The following is a 23,334-nucleotide window of genomic DNA, read 5'->3' as shown; positions in this document are numbered from 1 at the left end:
CTAAAGTCCTTAACACTTAATATAAATATGTGTATATATTTATTTATACATGTATGTGTATATGTATACGTATATATGAGGACTGGGGAAAATAGGGTTGCAAAAAAATCAAATTAAAAAAGATTTTACTTTAAGTGGTTTTAAATCTATATTTATTTAAATTTTATTTGGTGGATTTAAAGTCATCGTTGGGGCTTAAGATCGAGAATGGATGGAGGCTAAGGTCGTTGGTCTGGAGCGTAGAGTTGCTGGGAGAGAATTATTGGGGTTACTCTAGGGTAGAGAAGGTGATTTCCGGTGGAAAGAGTACTCACATGATAGGGTTTGGGTAAGGTAATTTTGAAAAGGATTTTTGGAAAATTCTTTTGGAATTGGAATATCAGATTATGGGTATTTTTGAAATATTATTTTAAATTTGATATGTAATAATGTGGATTGCTAGATGAAATTTTGATTTTTACTATAGATATTTTTGGAATTTTTAAAATCAAATTGAAAGTTTTTGGAAAACTTTTTTTATAGTAAAATAAATAGCAGAGAGAGATGGAGGAAGTGATTTCCGTATGTTTGAGTACCCAGAAGCCGCTATTCAAATTTTAAAATTTTTTTCAAAAATTTTAAATTTGAATTATTATGAAAATAAGCAATCAGAATCTATGGTTGTGGGTACTCATTTTAAACGTCTCGCAATTTTCCAAACAATTAACTCATCAATAATTTGAGTTTACAATAAAATTTTAACCAAATGTAAATTTTCAAAAAATAATAAATGACAATATGTGGATTTCATTTATTCAGAACATATCGATGTGGGTACTCATTCCAGCGGAAATTTGATGAACCAACTAATAATTTATGTAAAATTTTTACTTTTTTAAAATTATAATTGTTAAAGTTAATAAATAAATTATGAAAATAGAAAATTATTATAATTCTTTTTTATTACTCTCAGTTATGATTATAAGTACATAACATTCATTCAAATTATTTAATAATAATAATAATAATAATAATAATAATAATAATAATAATAATAATAATAATAATAATAATAATAATAATAATAATAATAATAATAATAATAATAATAATAATAATAATAATAATAATAATAATAATAATAATAATAATAATAATAATAATAATAATTTTGTAATATCTCTTATTAAATATAATTATAAATCATTAATCATTAAATATTAATTATCAATCTCTTATTAACAATAATTTAAACCAAAAAAAAAAATGCAAATTTGACTTAGATTCTGTTTATTATTATTTTCAATCCTTTTGATACTTAATTATTTATTTATTTATTGTTTCTATTTATTATCATCTGCATCATTAAATTCAGGGTGGCCACAAAGAAATGATTTCAAAATTCCCTGTTATTTCCCGGTTTTCCAGTTAAGTTTTTCGCATTTTTCCCTGATGGATTGAGAAAAAATTAAGAAAATCGGAAAAATCAATTTTCGAAACCGTCCGATTTGGCGTGGAATGCCCCATATATATTTATTCTAAATGAATACATTTTTTTGTATCTAAGTAATAATTATTAGAATTACTATAATGAAAGTTTGCTTTAATATTTGGGTTTGTTGGCACTATTAAATAATTTAGTTGTCTATAAAATAAATATTTTCTTAACTTTACCAAATGATTTTATTATCTTAGAGAGAGAAATATTAATGTCAACCAAATAGATCAACACACTTTCAGAATAAAAGAACTAGAAGAGCAAGCTTGAAAATCAAAGAAATGTAATGTCGTGAAGTCAAATATCGGGATCCAAGTAAAAGATCAATCGACTTCTATCGATGATCTGACTGCAAGTTCTACTCCCACACGGAAAAAAGAAAACAGGAATAATTGTTGTTCGAACGAGCATTTATTACATTTTCAAATAGTAACGCGCTTCATAAACGAAACTGTAAAAGTTACAGTTTGGCGCCGCGAAGTAAGTTTTACATTTTAAGTATGAAATATTACACTTCGAAAATGTATTAAGTTTACTTTCTCACACTGTAATATTTAATGAAAATTATCAAAGTATCATTCGATAAGCTTTAAAACTTACATTTTTTCTCAGCAAGTTTTACGTGAAAATTTTTAAAACTTCGTTCTCAAAATAACGATATTTCCACTATAAACTGTAAATTTTACATTTTCAGTTAGTAATATTTGTGTTTATTTTTTTCAATAATCTAGTTTAAATAGTGATAGAATCCACTACGAAATGTAAATTTTATCTTTTCTTTATCTGAAACATAATTTGTTTTTATTTTATTTCGAGAAAATTATTCAAGCAAACATTAATATTATATATTAAAGTCATGATGTATTATGGGATATACTCTAGTGCAATCCAGAAAGTGACTTGTCGCTCTGTCAAACGTTAGATGAATACTCGATCAAGAACGTACAGAAATTTGGAATATAACACTTCTATAATATCTTTCTTACCAGGGACACTACAAGTGGTAGGCGCGATCTTGTGGCGAGCACCGAACTACTTCCGCTGCTGCTGCCTAGCACCGGTGACTTTCCCCTTCTCCATATCGATCTTTTCTCCCAAGAAATTTATTCTCTTGGCTTAAGGGGATACGCTACCGGATCTCTTTCTCACACTCAGAAAAATAAACGGGACTGTCTTTGTTGCACTCGTTGAGTAAATGAGAATTTTAAAACAATTTTTCTCGGAGACGTATTAGAATTTTTGAAAATACGAAATTTCTAGCACTCTGTTAAGGTTTTAAAAAACGCTAAAGACTCTCTATTTTAGGTTTCTAGTGTTTGTCCGTAAATTAAATTGAATTGAAAATCGGTTACCGTTACCCCTTAAACAACTTTTGTTATTTTGGTCGGAGAATAAAAAAATATTTGTGTGAAAAGAATAATACTTGTTCCGAGAAATTTTATTTTCTTTAACCAAAAAAATGCATTATTGCTACAAGAAAATAATGTATCTTGCTCAAAAAAAAATATCACTTACTTTAAGAAATGTAAACTTTTGAAGCAAGTGAAAATTTTTTTATTTAAGCATAAAAATATGTTGACGTAAGAAAAAAAATTTTGATTCAAGATAAAAATATGAAGATTTGTTTACTTGGTGCAAGTAAATTTTTATTTTCCGAATCGATCTAAATACCTAATGATGTATATGCTATAATAAATTATGAAAATAGAAAATTATTATAATTCTTTTTTATTACTCTCAATTATAATTATAAGTACATAACATTCAATCAAATTATTTAATTATAATAATAATATAATAATTTTATAATCTCTCTTATTAAATATAATTATAAATCATTAATCATTAAGTATTAATTATCAATCTCTTATTAACAATAATTTAAACCTAAAAAAAAAAAATGCAAATTTGACTTAGATTCTGTTCATTATTATTTTCAATCCTTTTGATACTTAATTATTTATTGTTTCTATTTATTATCATCTGCATTATTAAATTTATTAATTAAAAAATATATTAATTAATCAGTTAATTTATGAACAAGAATTTTTAATAAATTTCCACCGAATATTTAAATGGCAGTAATTTGCTACTAAACAATAACTTTATGTATTTCAAATTTATAAAATTTAAAAATCGATCGATTTACCAAAACTCATTATTCCGTTCCATTACAGCCCGCAAATAAAATTTTCTTCAAAAACAATCTTATCATCGTCTTAAGTAACCTATTTCCGTTAATTTAAGTACTCACATCACTATATTTAGTTTTCAAAAATTTATTACAAAATTTCCATATTAAATTTTCAAAAAAAATAAAACTCGTCGAAACCTAGAGTTGTGGGTACTCATTCGACGAGATTTTTCGTTCTCTATCCGAAAATGTTTTACACAATTATGTAACAAGAACAGAATTTTGAAAATTTTGTTTTCTAATGATCGATTTTTACATTAAGTAAATTTGTTTTATAATTTATAATAAATTGTTTTTGATAATCAGAATATATAAATTATTTTTTATTCAAAGAGACAAAAAGGCAATTATTTGTTATTAAATTTTTTTTTTTTATAAATATATTAACCTAGTGTCTAATTTTTAATTTTAGTTTTTAAAATTTTTATTGATCTAAAGAATATTCAATAATGATGCCATATATAAAAAATCTGTTTTACCTATTTTACACATATATTTAATTATCAACTGTATAAAAAAAGACAATTTTTTTTTTTTTTTCATTTAATTATTGACATTTAATTGATATAAGTAACTGACAAAAGTAATAACTACTAAAAAACAAAAAAATCGACTCATTTACTTAATGAATAAATACATAATAAAATTCAATTGTATCTATGATTCGTACAGAGCTTTTGAAGTAGATTTGGAATTAAAAAAAAAAATTATTAAATACGCGTAATGGTAAATTAAGCATCTCTTTGGCTCTCAGTTGAAAGAAGACGCAAATAAATAGTCTCAGCTTGCAGAGCAAACGATTCCCAGTAGAATAAGTACCCACATACCTATATTTAAATTCGGCCAATTTTGCTTTAAAAATTAAAATTTTGAATTTTTTTAAATAGGCTTCAGGATACTCAAACTACCAGATATCATATGCTCTGAAAAATCCGCGTATTTATTTCCGTCTCACTCCAAGTGGCAAAAAAAATTGTCAAATAAAATCACGATATTTTTTTATTTTTTTTATAATTCATTGTGTGAGATTTTTAAAATAAAGCATAAATATGATAAGAAAATAAAATTATTTTTAAACGAGTAGCAATAATCGCAAGCTCATTTTTTTAACAAGAATTTTTTTTTAAATATACCTAAACCCAAAAAAATTTCTTGTTATCAAAAACTGACGTATCTATCGTGTACAGTTTGTAATTTCCAGAAGAATGAGTACTCACAAGCCTATATTTAAAGTTATAAAATTTTTTCCAAAACCAAAATTTCAAATTTCATAAAAAAAAGCAACTTTTTAAAACCTATTGATGTGGGTACTCATTCGACGCGTAATTACATTCTCTCCGTTATGAAAATATATATTTCCTTGTCTTCTCAAATTAAAAAATTCGAAATTTATATTTTTCACTTAAATTCCTTTCCCAATATAGTTAGCAAATAACACACTTTTAAAAATTCCATCGCCTCTTCAAAAGCTCAACTTAATTTTCATTACTCAAAAAATGATTAAAAAAAAAATTAGCTACAAATAATAGTAATAATAATAATAATAATAATAAAATATGGATACATGATTAATCAGTTCTATTGTAAATTAATTACTGTAATTAACAATTTAATAACAATTATTATTGGAAGTGTCGATGAAAAAAATTAATTTTGGCATTTTTATTCCCTGAGCGGAAATCAAATTTTTTTTTTTCTATAATTACTTAATTCATTAATTAATTACTCAAATTAAATAGTTAATTTTAAGTAAGCATGCTCAATTATTTTTTTTACACACGACTAAGTATCTAAAAATATTTCAATTTTTTTTTTGTCATAAAAAAAAATTTTTACTTTTATAAAAAAAAAAAAAAGTTTTTTTTTCTCATCTTTTACTATCGGATTCGTTGATGGAAGCCATGACGATTTTACTATTATTCGTATGGCCATTTTGTAAATGTTAAGAACGATCTTGTTTAGATAATAAATTTGTTAACTCATCATTATTATCATCATTATTACTTTTTTTATTTGATAAACGCGAGGCTATTTCTGCATCTAAATCTAAATTATTTTGATTTTCTTGATTATTTGATGTGTTTACTGGTAATGAATTTATGGGAGTTGTTATTGAGTCATCAGTTTTACTAGGAGATGAATTACGAATTTGGCCGTTAGGTTCGCTCGGTCTATTTTGAGGTAAAAATTTTGAATTTGTTACAGGAGAGGCGCTTACTGGTGTAGGTGATGTGGGAATTGTTGCGCTTTTCACTGGCGAAGTTGGCTCTGTTGATTTAAAATCATCGCAACGACTTAAGATCGGTGATGACTGGATGCTGCGATCGTCTTCGTCGAGCGAGTGCAGCAACTGGAAAATTATTTTTTAAATTATTATAGTGTAGGGAAGATAATTTACGGTGGAAGGAGTACCCACATGATGGAGTTTAGGTAATTTTTTTTTTTTTTTTGAAAAATATTTTTAAATTTATAAAATAGAAGTGTGGGTACTCTTTCGACACGTAATTTAAAATTGAATAGACCCTAGTAGATTATTTGTATATAAATTTAATTTTTAGTTTTAAAAATTTTGAAAATTTAATTTTAATATTTTTAGAAATTTCACTTTTTGAAAAATAAACAATAGGAATATGTAAAGTAACCGATTTCCGTTAGTTTGAGTACCCACATGCTTATATTTAAATTTCAAAAAAAAAATTTAGAATATTTAAATTCCAAAATTTGAAAATATCAATTTTTCAAATGCTCGGCTTGTGGGTACTCTATCGATACGTAATTAAAAATTGAATAGACTCTAGTATATTGTTTGTATATAAATTAAATTTTTAGTTTTAAAAATTTAAAAAATGTAATTTTAACATTTTCAAAATTTCAACTTTATGAAAAATGAACAGTAGGAATATGGAAAGTAACCGATTTCCGTTAGTTTGAGTACCCACATGTTTATATTAAAATTTCAAAAAATAAATTTGAAATATTTTAAATCCAAAATTTGAAAATATGAACTTTGCAAATGCTAAGCTTGTGGGTACTCGTTCTACGCGTCTTTTGATTGTCTCTACAGTAAACTTATCAAAATAGGCTTTTGATAAATTTAAGAAACGTATAAATACCTTTTCAACTTCATCATCAAACTGATCATTACTAGGCGACGGATCTTTCTGACTTCTTTCAAGTAACGTCGCCCTCTTAGCAGCTAAATACAATGATCTTTTGACCTTTAGATAAAATACTTCAGTAACAGCACGTACTGAATAATCAGGTACAAATGTATGCCGAAGTATCGCATCTAAATTAATAGACTGTATACTTCCTAATGTCTGTGGATTAACATTTGTCGTCGGCGACTCGACTAAAAACACAATACCAGCATTGAATCACTTAGAATACTTAACAACAATAATAATGAAGAAAAAATTTTTTCTCTTTAAATTTCTTACCAACTCCAATATTAGTAGCAAGTGCTTGGCAACCAAAATAAGTAAATGGCCCACTTTCAAATGTTAAATTTTCTTTACCAACAGTTACTTCAACACGTCCTTCTAATATTAATACAAAATAATCAACAGCTTTACCCTGCGTATATATTAATGCCGCGGGATCATTTCGCGCTTTTTCGCGGGATTTTACTTTAATATGATGAATTATATCTTGTTTTAATAAACGACGTAAAATTGTTTCTGATATTGTATCTGGTTTAAATGGCGCCACAGCTGTAAACAAAAAATATATATATATAGATATATATTATTATTATTAAAATCTAATAAAATAAATGAAAAATTTATATTTAACTAAAGATAACTCTGAAACTATAAAGTTTACATAAAAATATAAAGAATACTTTCTTTTAGAAAATTTAATTTCCTATAAATTTATTTATATAAATTTTTATCGTATCTCTGATAGTTTAGCTTTAATTTAAATAAAATGTATCCAATATAATAAATAATTGAGTGTAATAAAAATTTATAAAATGTTTAAATTAAAATAATGACTAAACTAATACAGATACGACAAAATTATTTATAATAAATTTTATAGACAATTAAATTATCGAAAAAACGTCACTATGACTTAAAACATAAACTCAATAGTTTGTGAGATATTATAATTAAAAGCAAAGTCTAATTACTATTAATATTTATTTTTATTTTATTGTTGTTTAATTTTTAATCATAACTTGGTAATTATTGAGTTTAAGTGAAAATATACACAATACTTTTTTATAGATAATTTCATGCTATATAAATTTGGTTATATAAATTTTTAACGTATCTTTGATAGCTTGGCTTTAATTTTTATTTTAAATATTAGTTATATAAATTAAAAAAATATTATTATTATTAATAAATAAAAATATGTAATTTTATAAAAATTAAAATACTTACTTGTTGATAAATATTGAAACATTGCTAACATTAATTGGGGTGAAATATGTATACGTTGACTATCTTTTTTCTCAGCAAATACTGTAAAATCTGGTAATTTTGGACGATTATTTAATCTCCTACGTTTGCTTCTATTATCAGCTGTAATTAAAATATTTTTATTTTTTGTTAAATACAAAATTTTAAGGGTGTCAGTAGATTAAGAGATAAAAGCCACAAAAGAAGAAAGACTTACTAAAAACATCAGTCTCGTCCATTATTTCAGCTTGAATTAATTCCTCGATAACGTCTTCTAAAGTTATTAAGCCTATTACTTCGTAAAATGGATCACCCTCACCTTCGTTATTGACACGCTGCACGAACGCCATGTGTCCTTTGTGACCTAAAAAAATTTTTTTTATTAGTTTATAGTTTTATGAGCTAGAGAATAAAATTCCAGGTGGAATGAGTACCCACATCGATATATTTAGTTAGTACTCACGCACTCGAAATGATAAACTTTTATTTTTTATTTTCAAAAATTTTTTTTTTTGTGACATTTATAGTAATTTAAATTTTCTTTTTGAATAGTACCCACATCAATATTTTTTATGCACTTTGACACGAAAAAAATTAAACTTTTATGAATTTCAAAAATTTATGGTAAAAGAAAAAAAAATAATTAGAGTAATTTTATATAAAATTAAATTTCCTTTCGAAAGAGTACCCACATCCCCATGTTGTAGTCACTTTAAAAAATGATATAATTAAAATATAAATTACCTTCTTTAAATTGTTTGAACATAATATCAAGTGTTACATCTTCAAAGACAAAATTACATGGATTTTGATAAAATTGACAGAGAGTTTTTAGTGGAGTATTATCATCAGGATCAACAAATGCTAAGTCTTTTATATATAACATTGTAACAATATTATTTCTTGATCCTTCAAAAACAGGAATTCTTGAAAATCCTGTAAATAAATACATATTTTACCATTAAAATTTTTTTTTTTTAATAATTCATTTCTATAAAAAAATACATATTAGACTTTAGAAAATAAAATCCGTTTTTTTTTCGGTTCCTTATGAGAATTACATTGAATGTAAATTTTAAAAAATTATGTACCGGGCCCTCCTAATTAAAAAACGCGCGCTCGGTTCAATCAAATTTCCATTTAAATAACAAGGGAAAATTTTTTTTAACTTTGAAATTTCCTAACTCATTAACGTATCAATTAATTGAAACGACTATAGCATATTTTTATAGAGAATCGAATGCTCTACAGAAAAGGTGTCTTATAATTTTTTGATAAATTCAATTTTTCAAAAGTTCTTCGAGGTCTGATTTGAATTTATAGAATTCTTATTATTTCTTTACGAAAATTTCATTTTTTTTCCCAAATAATTAATTTATAAAACCTGTAATTTTTGAACTATGGATTAAAAAATTATAAAATAAAATATTTTAATGGCAAAAAAAAAAAGATCTACAAAAAAGTCATATGACATTTTGCGATACGACTGATAGTTTTGCTAGAAAAGTAAAAAAAAAAAACGATAAATTTACATGCGGAGTGTATAGGGATTTTTTTATGGGAGTAATTTCGGAGTGACGCGGATTTTATTTCAATCTACATTCACTCCGATCCGGAGTTTTAATACTTAAATAGATTTATATTTAATAGAAACATCTGTTAATTAGAAACATAATTATTTCAATAAATAATTGATTCTGATACTAATAATTCAACTTAAATTGTTATGTTTTTAATTTATAAAATGTTTTAGTAACTCACTAAATTATAGTTTCATATATATATTACATGAATCATTTATTTGAGAAACCACATAAGTCAAGAAAACAAAATTTTTCAGGAAACACAAAAAACATTTTTTTGGAAAAACTTGACATTAAAATAATAAATAAATAATTGAATACAATAATGTTAGCGTCTCTGAAAAAGATTTCAACAAGAAAAATTTCATTTTTTAACTGAAACTACTTAAAAAAATTATTTAAAGTTGATTGACTTATGGGGTTTCTCAACCAAACGGGAAAAAAAAGTTATAAAATCATTGTTTTTTTGAATGTTTCCACTCAAATCATTTATTACATTGATAAAATGAAGTATCAAATATGTATTTGAACTCTGAAACTCAAAAATCACAAAAAATTAAAATTAATTTTAACACTTTAATTAGTCATATAACAGTCAACAATAAAACACCATTTGAAATTAATTTCCCAAAAAAGCGCGAATTTTAAATAAAAAAAAAAAAAATGATTTCTGTAAAACCAAAACTGCATATGTTTATTTGAGTCATTGACTTATGGGGTTTCTCAATTAAATGAAATTGCTGTCACCTCGTTCACTTTTTTTTAAACGCTGATTTGATGCATATTTTGATTGATTTCTATGGAGGGACATCCAAAGAATCCAAAAATGCAAAAAACCCAATTTCGTCAAAAACATGACTTATGGGGTTTCTCAAATAAACGATTCACATAGTGAAAATATTAAATTATTGAATAGCTATAGTGCCATAGTTTATATGGGAATATTTGATATTTCAGTACAATATGAAATGTTATCTCGTGGTTTGGTTGATGTAAATCATGTGACAGTTTGTGACTCAGTGGAATTATATTCGTTCAAGTTTTATTATCAGCTGCTTATAATTTTTAAAAATTATTTCACGTGAATTTATAGAAAGAAAGCTCGTAATTATTTCCGTACTCAATATAAATGTCAAAATATCAAAGACCTAAGCTCACTATGTATTAATATTTTTTTTTATAATTAATATTTTCCGAAACTTCTCTTTGGAGTGAAATTCACTCTGAGGGAATTAAATAAATAAAAAATCATCTACTCCGCAATAACTCCCATTCGTGAAAGTGAAGTGAATTTCACTCCACGTTTACTCCAGAGTCACTCTTCAAATTTTTTACAGTGTAACTTAAATTATACGCCCTTTTAGCTTTCAAAATTTTTTTTCAAAATTTTCAGTTTCAGAATAAGTCTACACTATGATTAAGAAGTAAAAAAAAAATATAGGGTAAGAGCACCAGTACCCAGCCCCTAACCAGTGGCCAGCCGGTCATATACTTTAACATTGGATCAAAATATATATAGATATAATTTAACATGAGGTGGCTGGCTTCTGGTTTGGGGCTGGGTACTGGTGCTCTCACCCTACGCTTTTTTGGTTTTAAACTTAATGACATAATGACTATAGGTAAAAGGGCATATAAGATATAAGTCCTTTTTGAATTAGTGACATGATATATATAGATATTAGGGTGACCCAAAAAAACCGACGATTTTTTTTTTTTCGAGTCTCTTATGAAAATTTGGTGGCTTACAATGTTTTAAGAAGCCTCTCTAAAAATCAGCTCGATAAAAAATTTTCAAGAGGTCGCTCACGAATTTTAAAAATATAAAAAATGATCGAAATTCAAATTTTTTATTTCAAATTTTTTTCTTTCTCGTGGCAGCAATAGTTTATATTTGTGAAATCATGACTACGCTGAAAATTTAAACCCAAAATTTGAATATTTAAACCTCGCTCAAGAATTTTGAATGTTTCCGAGTGCTGTCTTTTGGACGTTTTCGAGCGACCCTTAAATATTAATACTAAAGCTTCTCGATTTTTTCACCATCAATTTGCATGACAATGAATGAAAATATAACCCGAGAAATAGAAATAATAAGTTATTTACATACTTTTTTATTTTTTAATTCAATTTTTAGGTTTTTTCGCTCATTCAAAACTTACCAAATTTTATTGTTTGAGACTGTCCTGTATATTTATGGTAATGCAAAAGTTATATTTAGTGAAATGACAATAATTAAGTTATAAAAAAATACAAAAACTAATTCAAAGTATTAATTACATATTATCAGTTAATATTCAAAATTCTTGAGCACCGTTTAAATATTCAAATTTTTGGCTGAAGTTTTCAGCATAGTCATGATTTTACAAATATAAACTATTGCTGCCACGAGAAAGAAAAAATTTAGAAGTAAAAAATTCGAATTTCGATCATTTTTGATATTTTCAAAATTCGTGAGCGACCTCCTGAAAATTTTTTATCGAGCTGATTTTTGGAGAGGCTTCTTAAAACATTGTAAGCAACCAAATTTTCGTAAGAGACTCGAAAAAAAAAATAGTCGGTTTTTTTGGGTCACCCTAATATATATATACCCGTGATGATAAATTTCATTGGACTTGATTAACGTCAATCGATGATTATTTTCCGGTATCACACGAACTAATTAGATAATAATATTAATAATAACAATAATAAAAAACTTAAATTTATCAATTCATTAAACGATTATCGATTACTGTACCAATAAAATACTTTTAAGATAAAAAAAAAATATGAAGCCCAATTTTATTATTATCGTTACTATTATTTTCTTTTTTGTTCATTAAATTTTATTGTATCAATAATGATAATAATAATTAATTACCTGATTTCATAATCTCAGAAACGGTTTCGAAATCAAGCACCGCATTGTAGTCGAGCATATAGACATCTTCGATACGTGTCATCACATCAGCGACTGTTTTTTTTCTCAATTCCAAGGCACCGGCTATTATATTTACTTCGTCTTTCTCTAGATCATTATAACCAGTCGTTACCTAAATAAATAATTTTAAATAATTAGATTAATTACTCAAATAAATTAATTAAAAATTATAAAAATTATTGGAATATTAAAAAAATTAATTTTTTTTTCAAATTGTAAATCAAAATCTGATTAATTAAATTTTAAAAAATTAATTCCTTGATTTTTTATAATAATGAGACCAATTTTTTTTTAATTTTTCAGTCTAATTAAAATAATCTGCTAATATTTTTTTTTTTTAATTGCGAATTCTCAAAAAAAAAAAATTGTTCGAAATTTGAATTTTTTTTTTTTTTTATTAAAAATTTTTTTGTTATTAATTCGAATTAATTAAAATTATTTATTTATATTTTACGACTGCGTTATAAAAAATAAATAAAAAAAAAAGTTTTTATTACAACGTTAACATGCGTAGAATTAAATTACAAATTTAATCATGATCTTTCTTCGAAATAAAAGTAGAGCGTATTTGTAAAGAAATTGCGTGTCATATTTTATTTACCATAATAATTATTATTATATTATTACTTTTGGCTACTGTTATTTATATTTCTGTTATTTAATACCCGATAAAAATATTTTAGTTTAATAGCTTCGTCAATTTTTATCAAAAATAAAATAAAGTCATTTAAATAATTAATATATAATAAGTAAATATATTAGTTATTAAACTTTCTACGATATTTTAATTTAAAATACTTTCTAACTCTCACAATGATTATGGTATTGATACTTTTACCTTAACTAGTTCTTTAAGGCGCTCTCGATTGTAGACATTTCCTATTTCCTCTCCTAGCATGTAATCCAAAAATTTACTTATCGGATAACTCAAGGGAAATGTTATAAACATTGTTAACTTTGTTATGTAGATTGTTTTCGCGCCGACACATAATCCGTGTCTGCTACAAAATGCCTGTAAAGAAATAAGAGTAAATTTTTTTCAAAAACGAATGTGATTTTTGAATTCCCGAGAAAATTTACGAAAAAAAGAGTACCCACATGACTAGGTTTAAATTTTTTTGAAATTTTCAAAAATAATTTTTTTAAAATTGGATTTTTGTAATTTTTTTCAAATATAAGGTTGTGGGTATTCATTCGACAGGGAATTTAATAAAGTATATGATATATATAAAATTTTTTGATTTTTTCAAAATTCAATTTTTTTTTTTAATTTTTAATTGACGGTTAAAAGATTGAAATTTGCTATCGAATGAGTACCCACAGGTAAATATTTAGAATAATAAATTTTTTTCGAAAAATCATGTAGAATTCAAAAATAAAAAATAGTCAAAAAATATTGATGTGGGTACTCATTCTACGCGAAATCGTGTGCTTAAGAAGAAGATATACCTCATAATATATATTATACAGTAGATTGAAAAAAATAATAATAAAAATTACGCAAGTCGAATTAAATAATAAAATATTTAAAAACTCACCTGCGGTGAAATTTCGCCAAAAATAACGATTGCCAAAGTAGCACCGATGACAGTTACAGTACCGGAAGTTAAATCATCCAGTAGAATTGTAAAAATAGAATTAACAAGTACATTGGAAAATAATATTGAACACAGAAGATAATTTCCATAATTTCGTACTGGTTGAATAGTACGTGCGTATTTCCGTTCTTTTTCCGTACCAGTGTTACATAAAATTTTTAATTCCGTGCGGTCCATTGACATTAATCCGAGATTAAGACCAGAAAATAATGCCGAGAATGATAAACATGTTAATATGACCACTATTTGAAGCCACAGTGGTAGAGTTTTTTTGTACGATATGATCTTTAATTCAAATAAACAAAAATGAAAATTAATTTTCTTAAAATACTTTTTTTAAAAAAATTTTTTTTTCATTTACCTGCTTATACATTTCCGTCCCTTGATGACGAAACAATGTATTTTTATCAGCAGTCGATTTATATTTCGCGCACATATAAAACGGTGATCCTAGTGGAAGTTCTCCTGATATCGTAGCTGTGAATTCTTCGACATTTTCTACCTGTAAAGTAACATAAAAATTAAATGGATATTTTCGTCGTATATATTTTCAAATTCCCTGTTGAATGAGTACCCACATCGATATATTTTGAATTTTATTTTTTTTAACACTTGAAAAAATTTTCATTTCCAAAATTTTTATATGTAACTAAATATATTGATGTGGGTATTCAAACTAGCGGAAATTTGTTGCTTGAAACCTCGGTAATATAAATACTTACAAAAAAATTTTTTGAAAAATTAAGTTTTTGAAAAAAATGATAAATTGAAAAACTTGATAAGCGGGTACTCATTCAACGCGGAATTACAAGTTCAATTTAAGTAGGGTATATAAAAATCAATAAAGTAATCGACAAAGAAAAACAGATTTAAGAATAAAAGATTATTATTATCAAACTTACAATAAATTCCTGTGACTTAATCTTGTCGCAAATCTCACCACGATTTAGTTTAATATCAGTAAAACTGATAACAGTATCATTAGTAATACCAACGCCGAAAATACGTATCGTTACAAAAGTTTCACCCACAACTTTAGGTATTCCATAATCAAACTCGTGCTCTTCTTGATCGCCTTCCAGTCTTAATCCCTCAATACGTAATCCACCAGCATCAATGTCCGGTATTTTTAATGACAGTCCCATATCCGATAGATCACGTTTTTCTCTTTGTCTATAAAAATAAATAAATTATAAATTAATTCATTTTTTTTTTTTTTTTTTTAATTTAAGTCAATACTCAGTTTAATACAAAGAATTTTATCTAATTACATAATATCTCAGTAAATATTTATTTTTATTTTATTTACAATAATTGATATAAATTTTTTTTTCTTTTTAATTTATATAATAAAGGGTATAAATAAATTTTTATTTTAGTTGAGAATTAAGGTCTTTGGTACTAGGTCAAGGTCACTACGGAGATTTTATAAAAAGATGAATTTTTTTTTTCTTTTTTTTATTCTTTTTTCTACATTCCCGTTTTATCTTCATTTCTTATTCTTTTATTTCTTTATATATATATATGTATATATATATATGGCCGAGAATGCTTAAGGGTATTGATTATTTAAAGTATTCATTAAAATTTTAAAGTAGTAAATAAATAAATAAATAAATGAGGTCATTAATTGAGTAATTAATTAATATATGTAATTATAAAATAAAATTAAGGGCGTGTAATTTTAATTAATGAGAAAATAAAAATAAATATGAGTAGATATACTGAGCTGAAAAAAAATATTTAAAAAAAAACTATTACGAAGTATGAAAAAAAAATTGTTTACTGCATTGAGAAATGATACTAAAGTTAGCGGACATCTAATAGTTTTTAGATTTTTTTTTTAAACGATAAATTATAAAAAAAAATATTTGAAAAAATTGCACCTATAGTTTTTAAAATTTTCTACATGTGCATATTTTTATTTATTTTTTTTTGTGATTGATTTAGAGGAAATTTATTTACTTAAAAAAATTGTTATTAGAAGAAGGTTGACATTTATTTTTATGACGATAATTAGTAAAGAAGGATGTTTAATTAAAATACGATAATTTCGGGGCTAAAGAAATTACTGAGATGAAAATGTTTGTTCATTACGACGTATTTTTTTCGTCAGTGTGGGAGTATGTTGTGGGAGAGAGTTAATGTTTTTAATTAAAGTAAATAAGGGAAATAATCGTAAACAAAAAAATAATAATATTTATTGTGGGGTAAATAATTGTGGGTAAAAAGAGTTTTTTAGTGGGGTAAATTGGTCATTAAAAAAAAAATTAATTTTGGAGTAAAGTTGCGATAGCGATAAATTATTGATTATGCGGTAAAATGGACATATAAATAAATTATAGACATTGGGGTAAAATAGTCATATACATGACGGGAATGATGGGGTTAAAATTAAATGGTGAAAATGACGAAAAATTTTTTTTAACTGAAAGTAGAATTGGGCTCATAAAATTTTGATTTAAAAAAAAAAAAAAGGGAAATAAAAATTTTTTGTCACTTATACTCTGTTAGTTCTAATGCCTTTAGATAAATTATTGATAGCGGGGTAAAGTAGTCATATATAAAAAAAAAAAAGAAAATTATTTACTGTAGGGGAAATAATCGTGGATAAAAAAAAATTTTTAATAGTGGGTAAATTGGTTGGTCGTCTGCGTCTTAGTCCCCGGACAAAGTATCCCCAGACAAATAATCATTGGTCAAAATATCCTCGTGACAAAATATCCCCGACAAAAAAACTCCGAATCAAGAATGAAAATAATAAAAAATAAATAATATTTTAAACACAATGGATATGAAAATTTACTATTATCAAGTATGAAAACTTAAACCAATTACATTGAATGGATGATGATAGAAGAGAATAATCATGGACTTGGCTATCCATTTTTATGATTATTTATTGCTTTCTCACGTCGAAAATATAAAAAAACTATTAAATTTGACCACCGTCCATCTTACGGCATAAAAAAAATTCATCATTGATATAAAATATATTAACCTATACGCTTGAAATAGTACTGTGTCCATTTTTCACATCTTTTGTGTGTATCCAATTATAAAACATATTAACCAATACCGGGAAATAGTACTGTGACCATTTTTCATATATTTTATGTGTATTAAATTATAAAATTTATAAATCTATACCCTTGAAATAGTACTGTGCTTACACATATTTATAAATAGTCGCAAGATAGTGCTGTAATATATTAAAATTTTTTGTAATTGAAATAACTGATATACATTAAAAAATGATAAAAAATAAAACGATTTCTCCAGGAATGCAACAATATTTTGTCACAAAGATCTTTTTTCTGGGGATTTTTTTTTGACTAAGGATTTTTTGTCTGAGGATATTTTGTCAGGGATTTTTTGTCCGGGGAACAAGGCGCGTATCACCAAATTGGTCATTGAAAAACAAAAAAATTAATTTTGGAGTAAAATTGCCGTGTCAATAAATTATTGATTATGAGGTAAAATAGATATATGTTAATAAATTATAGACCAAGGGTTCATAAAATTTTACTTTTTAAAAAAAAAATTTTTTTAGTCACTTACATTCCGTTAGTTCTCATGCCTTTAGATAAATTATTGATAGAGGGGTAAAGTAGTCATATATAAAAAAAAAATTATTTCAAGTGAGGTATAGTAAAAATGTGTGAAAAAGTTATTACTAGCAGGGTATAATGGTCATACATAAAAAAACTTATTAATGGTGGGAAAAATGGTCCTATAAAAATAAACTATGAACATTGGGGTAAAGTGGTCGTATATAAAAAAAAAATTGCTTATAGACGGGTATAATGGGCATTAGGGTGTTTAAAAAAAAAAAACATTTTTTTTTTTTATGGTATCCAAAAATTGAAAGTATAACTAAAAATAAAAATTTTGGTACCATTCCGAGTTCTTAATAATGATATTAAGGTTTGCCTCACTCCATTTTTCTATTTTCCATTTAAATAACACGGGAAAAATTTTTTTTTTTTTAGAATTTTTCAGCTCATAAACCAATCAACGGATTTTTATGTACAACAAATGTTTTTGTAGGAAATTGAACGCTCTACCAAAAAAAGTCTCTTATCATTTTTTGACAAATCCCACTGTTCAAAAGTTATTTAAGCTTCAAGTCAAATTTATAGTAAATTTTGAGATTTTTTTATTTTTCCGGCGAATCTATGTCTTATCAAAAAATATCATAGACACTTTTTTGTAGATAATTTTATTCCTTACAAATCATTAGAAATAAAGTTTTTCGAAATTCTGCGTTGTTTTTAAGTTATATCCATTTCAATGCCAAGCTCTTAAAAAAAATATGATTTTTGATTAATTTTAAGAGCTTGACATTGAAATGAAAATAAATTGAAAACAATGCGGAATTTCGAAAAATTTTATTTGTAATAATTTGTAAGGAATAAAATTACCTACAAATAAGTTTCTATGACATTTTGTAATAAGACTGATAGTTTCGCCGGAAAAGTGAAAAGATCTCAAAATTTACTATAAATTTGACTTGAAACTTAAATAACTTTTGAACAGTGGGATTTATCAAAAAATGATAAGAGACTTTTTTTGTAGAGCGTTCAATTTCCTACACAAAGTTTCATTGCGCATAGAAATCCGTTGAGTGGTCTGTAAGCTAGAAAATTCTAAAAAAAAAAAAATTTTTTTCCTACGTTATTTAATCGGAAAATAGAAAATTGGATTGAGGCAAACCTTAATATTATTATTAAGAGCTCGGATTGGCACCAAAATTTTTATTTTCAGGTATACTTTCAATTTTTGAATACCAAAATAAATTTGTTTTTTCTGAAACACCCTAATGGGCATGGGTAAAAAATTTATTAATAGTGGGATAAAACGGTCACACATAATGAAATTATTAATAGTGGGGTAAGGTGGTCGTATTAAAAAAAAAGTTATTTATAGTCACGTGTAGAAACTTATTAATAGCGGGGTAAAATGGTTATGGATGAAGAAAGTTATTAATATCGGGGTAAAATGGACACATATAAATAGATTATTAATAGTGGAGTAAAATGTTCATGTAAAAATCAACTATTAATAGTAAGGGAAACTGGTGATGAAATAGATAAAAAAATGAATACTGAGGTAAAATGATCCTATATAATATAATTATGAATAACTGGTTAAATTAGTAATTATTAGAATAAATTATTATTAATGTTTTAATTTAATAAAACACCCGCGTGCTCACTTCCGGTGCAAAGTTTTATCGTGAACTAAAACAGCCGACACCGCGTCAGACTCGATGATTAATAAAACGGTTTATTAACGTAAAACAAACGTTATATTATTTAAATACTTTTATTTGTAAATATTTATTAGTGCGGTTATAAAATAGTTGTCGCTGTTTATTTTATTTATTTCTCGTCAAATATAAACCAGAGTAGTTATATATATTTAAGAATTTTTTTTTGTGGTTTTAATAAACTTAGAGGTTTAAGCTCTTGTTCTATTAGTATTCAAATATTTTATTTAAGATTTAAACTTAAAGCTGCTGTTAGCTATCGGCTCTGAGGATTTTTAAAATAATTTATAATTTTTTAAGTTGACTCGGATATTTTATATTATTTATATTAATTACATTTAATGTTAATGATACTGGACATAAGGTCGTCGACCAGATAAAATGAGTCACATGTTAATTTGATAATTTAATAACGCAGAGAAAAAAAATTAATTCCTGTAGTTAATAAATAAAAAAAATTTTTAATTTCTATGAATACAATTATCCCTGTATTTATAAATTTATATACAATAAATAATTTTTCTTTGTATGTAATTAAATGTAATTATTTTAATAATTGTTTCTTTTTAATTATCTATTTAATTACATAACTCGTAAACGACTGATTCAAGTGAAAATTTTCATAAAAATTTTTTTTTTTAAATTTCATTATCTAAAAATTTATTTATATAAATTTTCAATGTACATCTAATAGTTTGCCCACAATTTAAATTTAAAAAATGAAAAATATTAATTTGAGTAAAATTTATTTTTAAAATTTAAAATTAAAATTGTGACGAATCTATGGGAGATATGATAAAAATTGTGGAGAACAAATTTGTAGAGAATTAAATTCTCTATAAAAAAGGTCATCATCAATTTTAATGTAAGTCCAGTAGTTTAGGAATTAATTTAAAAAATAATTAATTATCCACTGAAGAGATAAAATAATTTTTTATTAATGGGAATTAATTTTTATTATTGTTATATAATTTTTTATATATTATGAAATGTATGAAAAATCTATTTGGAAAAAAAAAATAGTTTATAATTAAAATTGTTTACGTTAAATCACAAGATTATATTTTTGGAATCGTAAATAAAGATGTGTTTTATATAAATTTAATTTATGTATGTAAATATATAATTTAAGTAAGTTAGTTAGTAAATTTGTATTAGAATGGTCCAAACAGAAAAAGCGACGTCTCAGATATGTAAAAATAGATATCATGGCCTACATCTTAACGGCTATTCCCGATACTCGAAACTAAATTATTTTTACTAAATTAAGTATCTTATTAATAATCATCATTTTTTTTTTATGACGTCAAAAATTAGTATACCTATTAAATAATCAATGTTTTATCAACCGTTCGATCGGTAACTTCAATAGAATTATCTCAGCTTTAAATCAGAATAATTTTTTAAATACATATTTTGATATCAAACTCCAGAAATTAAAATTCTAGGTCAATTGAAAAATCAATTAAGACTTTTGTAGAGAATCAAATTCTCTATAAAAATGTCTATTATTATTTTTATCATATCTTTCATAATTTATCCACAATTTTAATTTAAAATTAAATATAAATTTTGACATAATTTGGAATTTTATTTTTCATAATTCCTTGTGACCAAAATATCAAATTCACATAAAAATTCATGATGACCTTTTTTATCCAGAATTAAATTCCCTACAAATTCATTTCTCATAATTTTTTTGTATCTCCATTTCTTTACCCACAATTTAAATTCAAAATAAAAAAAAAATCCTAGTCATACTCCAAATAATTTTTTCCACTTGTTTTAATTAACTTTAAAATCTTCCTATCAATTAAACTATCAGATTTACATCAAAATTCATGATGACTTTTTTTATCCAGAATTAAATTCCCCACAAATTCATTTCTTATAATTTTTTTGATATCTCCCTTTCTTTACCCACAATTTAAATTCAAAATAAAAAAAATCCTAGTCATACTCCAAATAATTTTTTCCACTTATTTTAATTAACTTTAAAATCTTCCTATCAATTAAATTTACATCCAAATTTATAATGACCTTTTTTATTCATAATTAAATTCCCTACAGATTCTTTTCTTATACTTTTTTTCTATCTCTTCTCCTTTACCCACAATTTAAATACAAATCAACAAAAACAAAATTATTAGTAAAAATAAATTTCTAAAATATTTTTTCATAAATAAATATGAAACTCATATAAAAATAAATACCAAGTTTTTCTCCACATTATTAAATTTTCTAAAAATAAATCCCTCTAATTTAAATTATAATTTCCTATAACCAAATTTACCAAAATTTAAATTTCCCGCCAAAATAATTTAAAATAAAAACCTCATAAAAATACCAGTTTCTTACAAGACATTTTTCCTTGAATAAAAATAAATAAATAAACAAAATAAATAAAAAATCAATACTCACAAATTAACCACAAAATTATCAATAATCCTCCATCCTTGTTCCTCATCATAATCAACTTTTTTATCTCCCCGCTGATCATACTGACAAAAATATACATCAGTAACCTCAAAACAATTTTTAAATAAAAAAATACCACTTGTACCCTCACTGTTACTCAATATATTTTTAATATAATTATTATTATTATTAATATCACAAGTACTTTTATCAATAGTCCACCTTAAATATTTTAAATAATTAATATTAACTCCATTAACTAAAACGTATTTATTTTTATCATCACCACAAGTTTCATCATGATCACCAACACCATCATCATCATCACCATCACCAGCACCAGTACTTGCACCAAAACTATAACTATCACTCGTAGTTGTTGTGTTACTATTGATATTATTATTGTTGTTTAATAATTTATATAAATAATAATAATCACTTGTTATCAATTTTATTTCACTTATAACTGGTTTATTAAATACTTTATTGTTATATGGTAGTTTAAATGAATTAATAACTGATGATTCGATGTAAATTAATATTATAATTAATAAAAAAGCCGGCGATTTACCTGAACGACCTACATGTTGCGCCATCATGCGACTGAATGCCGATTGCCGTGTGGTAAATTTAACGGGAACGAGACATATGTTATTATTATTATTGTTATTATTATTATTTTAAATGTTTTTTTTATTTATATTTATACTTATCTACGTTTCTACCACTACCTCTGTCACTGTCTGTTTTCTGTTGTCTCTACTCTAAGTCTGAGTGTCTGATTCTGATTATTGGCGGTATTGGATACTGTGCGTTTACTCTCCACTCTACAATAAGTGTCTTGTCTTATTTCCTTTTTCCTCTTGTAGTTTTAACTTTTACTCAGACTCAGGAATTCAGGGTTTTATTTGATTTTGTAATTTGTTGCTTTGCTTTGCTTTAGATCTTTGTTGTGTACAGTTTGGTAATAGAAAATTTTTGTGGTGGTGGCGGTTTATTTTTTATTTTTAGTGGCTTGGATGAATTGGATGGTAGTTTTATTATTATTTTCGTTTTAAGAGAGTGAGAAAGAGGGAAAAGAGGTGGGTAGTAAAGATGAGAATCTATAGTTTGTGGTGACCTCGAATTTTTAGGGGGCGGGATTACTTGGAGCGCAAACGCGGGAGAAGTTTAAATTTGGTGGCGCATGGCGGGAAAATTTGAATTTTGGAAGTTATCGTGGTAATGTTTAGGGATGTGTATTTTCAAGAGGAAGTTCTGAGGTTTTATTTTAATGGGGATTTTAAAAATATTTTTGTATGGGGATTTTTTTGTTTTTATTTATGGGGATTTTTGGGAAATGTTTGATTTTGGAACTGGAGATTTTGAAAGATTATTTTTTTAAAGATTCTGAAGAGAAAATTTTTGATTTGCATTTGTTATGGGAATTTTGGATAATTTTTTTTGTTTATGAGGATTTT

The 23,334-nt window shown here is 24.9% G+C and overlaps 1 protein-coding gene across 1 annotated transcript; it reads right to left on the bottom strand.

Annotated features, from left to right (window-relative positions):
- Positions 1–3,277: 3,277 nt before the first annotated feature.
- Positions 3,278–23,044, bottom strand: LOC130676960 (unextended protein). Its single transcript, XM_057483474.1, has 12 exons — positions 21,878–23,044; positions 15,087–15,357; positions 14,546–14,686; positions 14,125–14,469; positions 13,425–13,598; positions 12,527–12,698; positions 8,825–9,016; positions 8,298–8,444; positions 8,063–8,203; positions 7,112–7,384; positions 6,785–7,023; positions 3,278–6,021 (listed from the first exon to the last, which is right to left on the bottom strand). The coding sequence occupies exons 1-12, from the start codon at positions 22,471–22,473 to the stop codon at positions 5,614–5,616; spliced, it is 3,099 nt and encodes a 1,032-aa protein (XP_057339457.1). The 5' UTR covers positions 22,474–23,044; the 3' UTR covers positions 3,278–5,613.
- Between the last annotated feature and the right edge of the window lie 290 nt (positions 23,045–23,334).

The sequence above is a fragment of the Microplitis mediator genome, chromosome 1 (genome assembly GCF_029852145.1).
Source record: "Microplitis mediator isolate UGA2020A chromosome 1, iyMicMedi2.1, whole genome shotgun sequence".
Taxonomy (NCBI): domain Eukaryota; kingdom Metazoa; phylum Arthropoda; class Insecta; order Hymenoptera; family Braconidae; genus Microplitis; species Microplitis mediator.
This window is presented reverse-complemented; position numbering and strand designations above follow the sequence as displayed.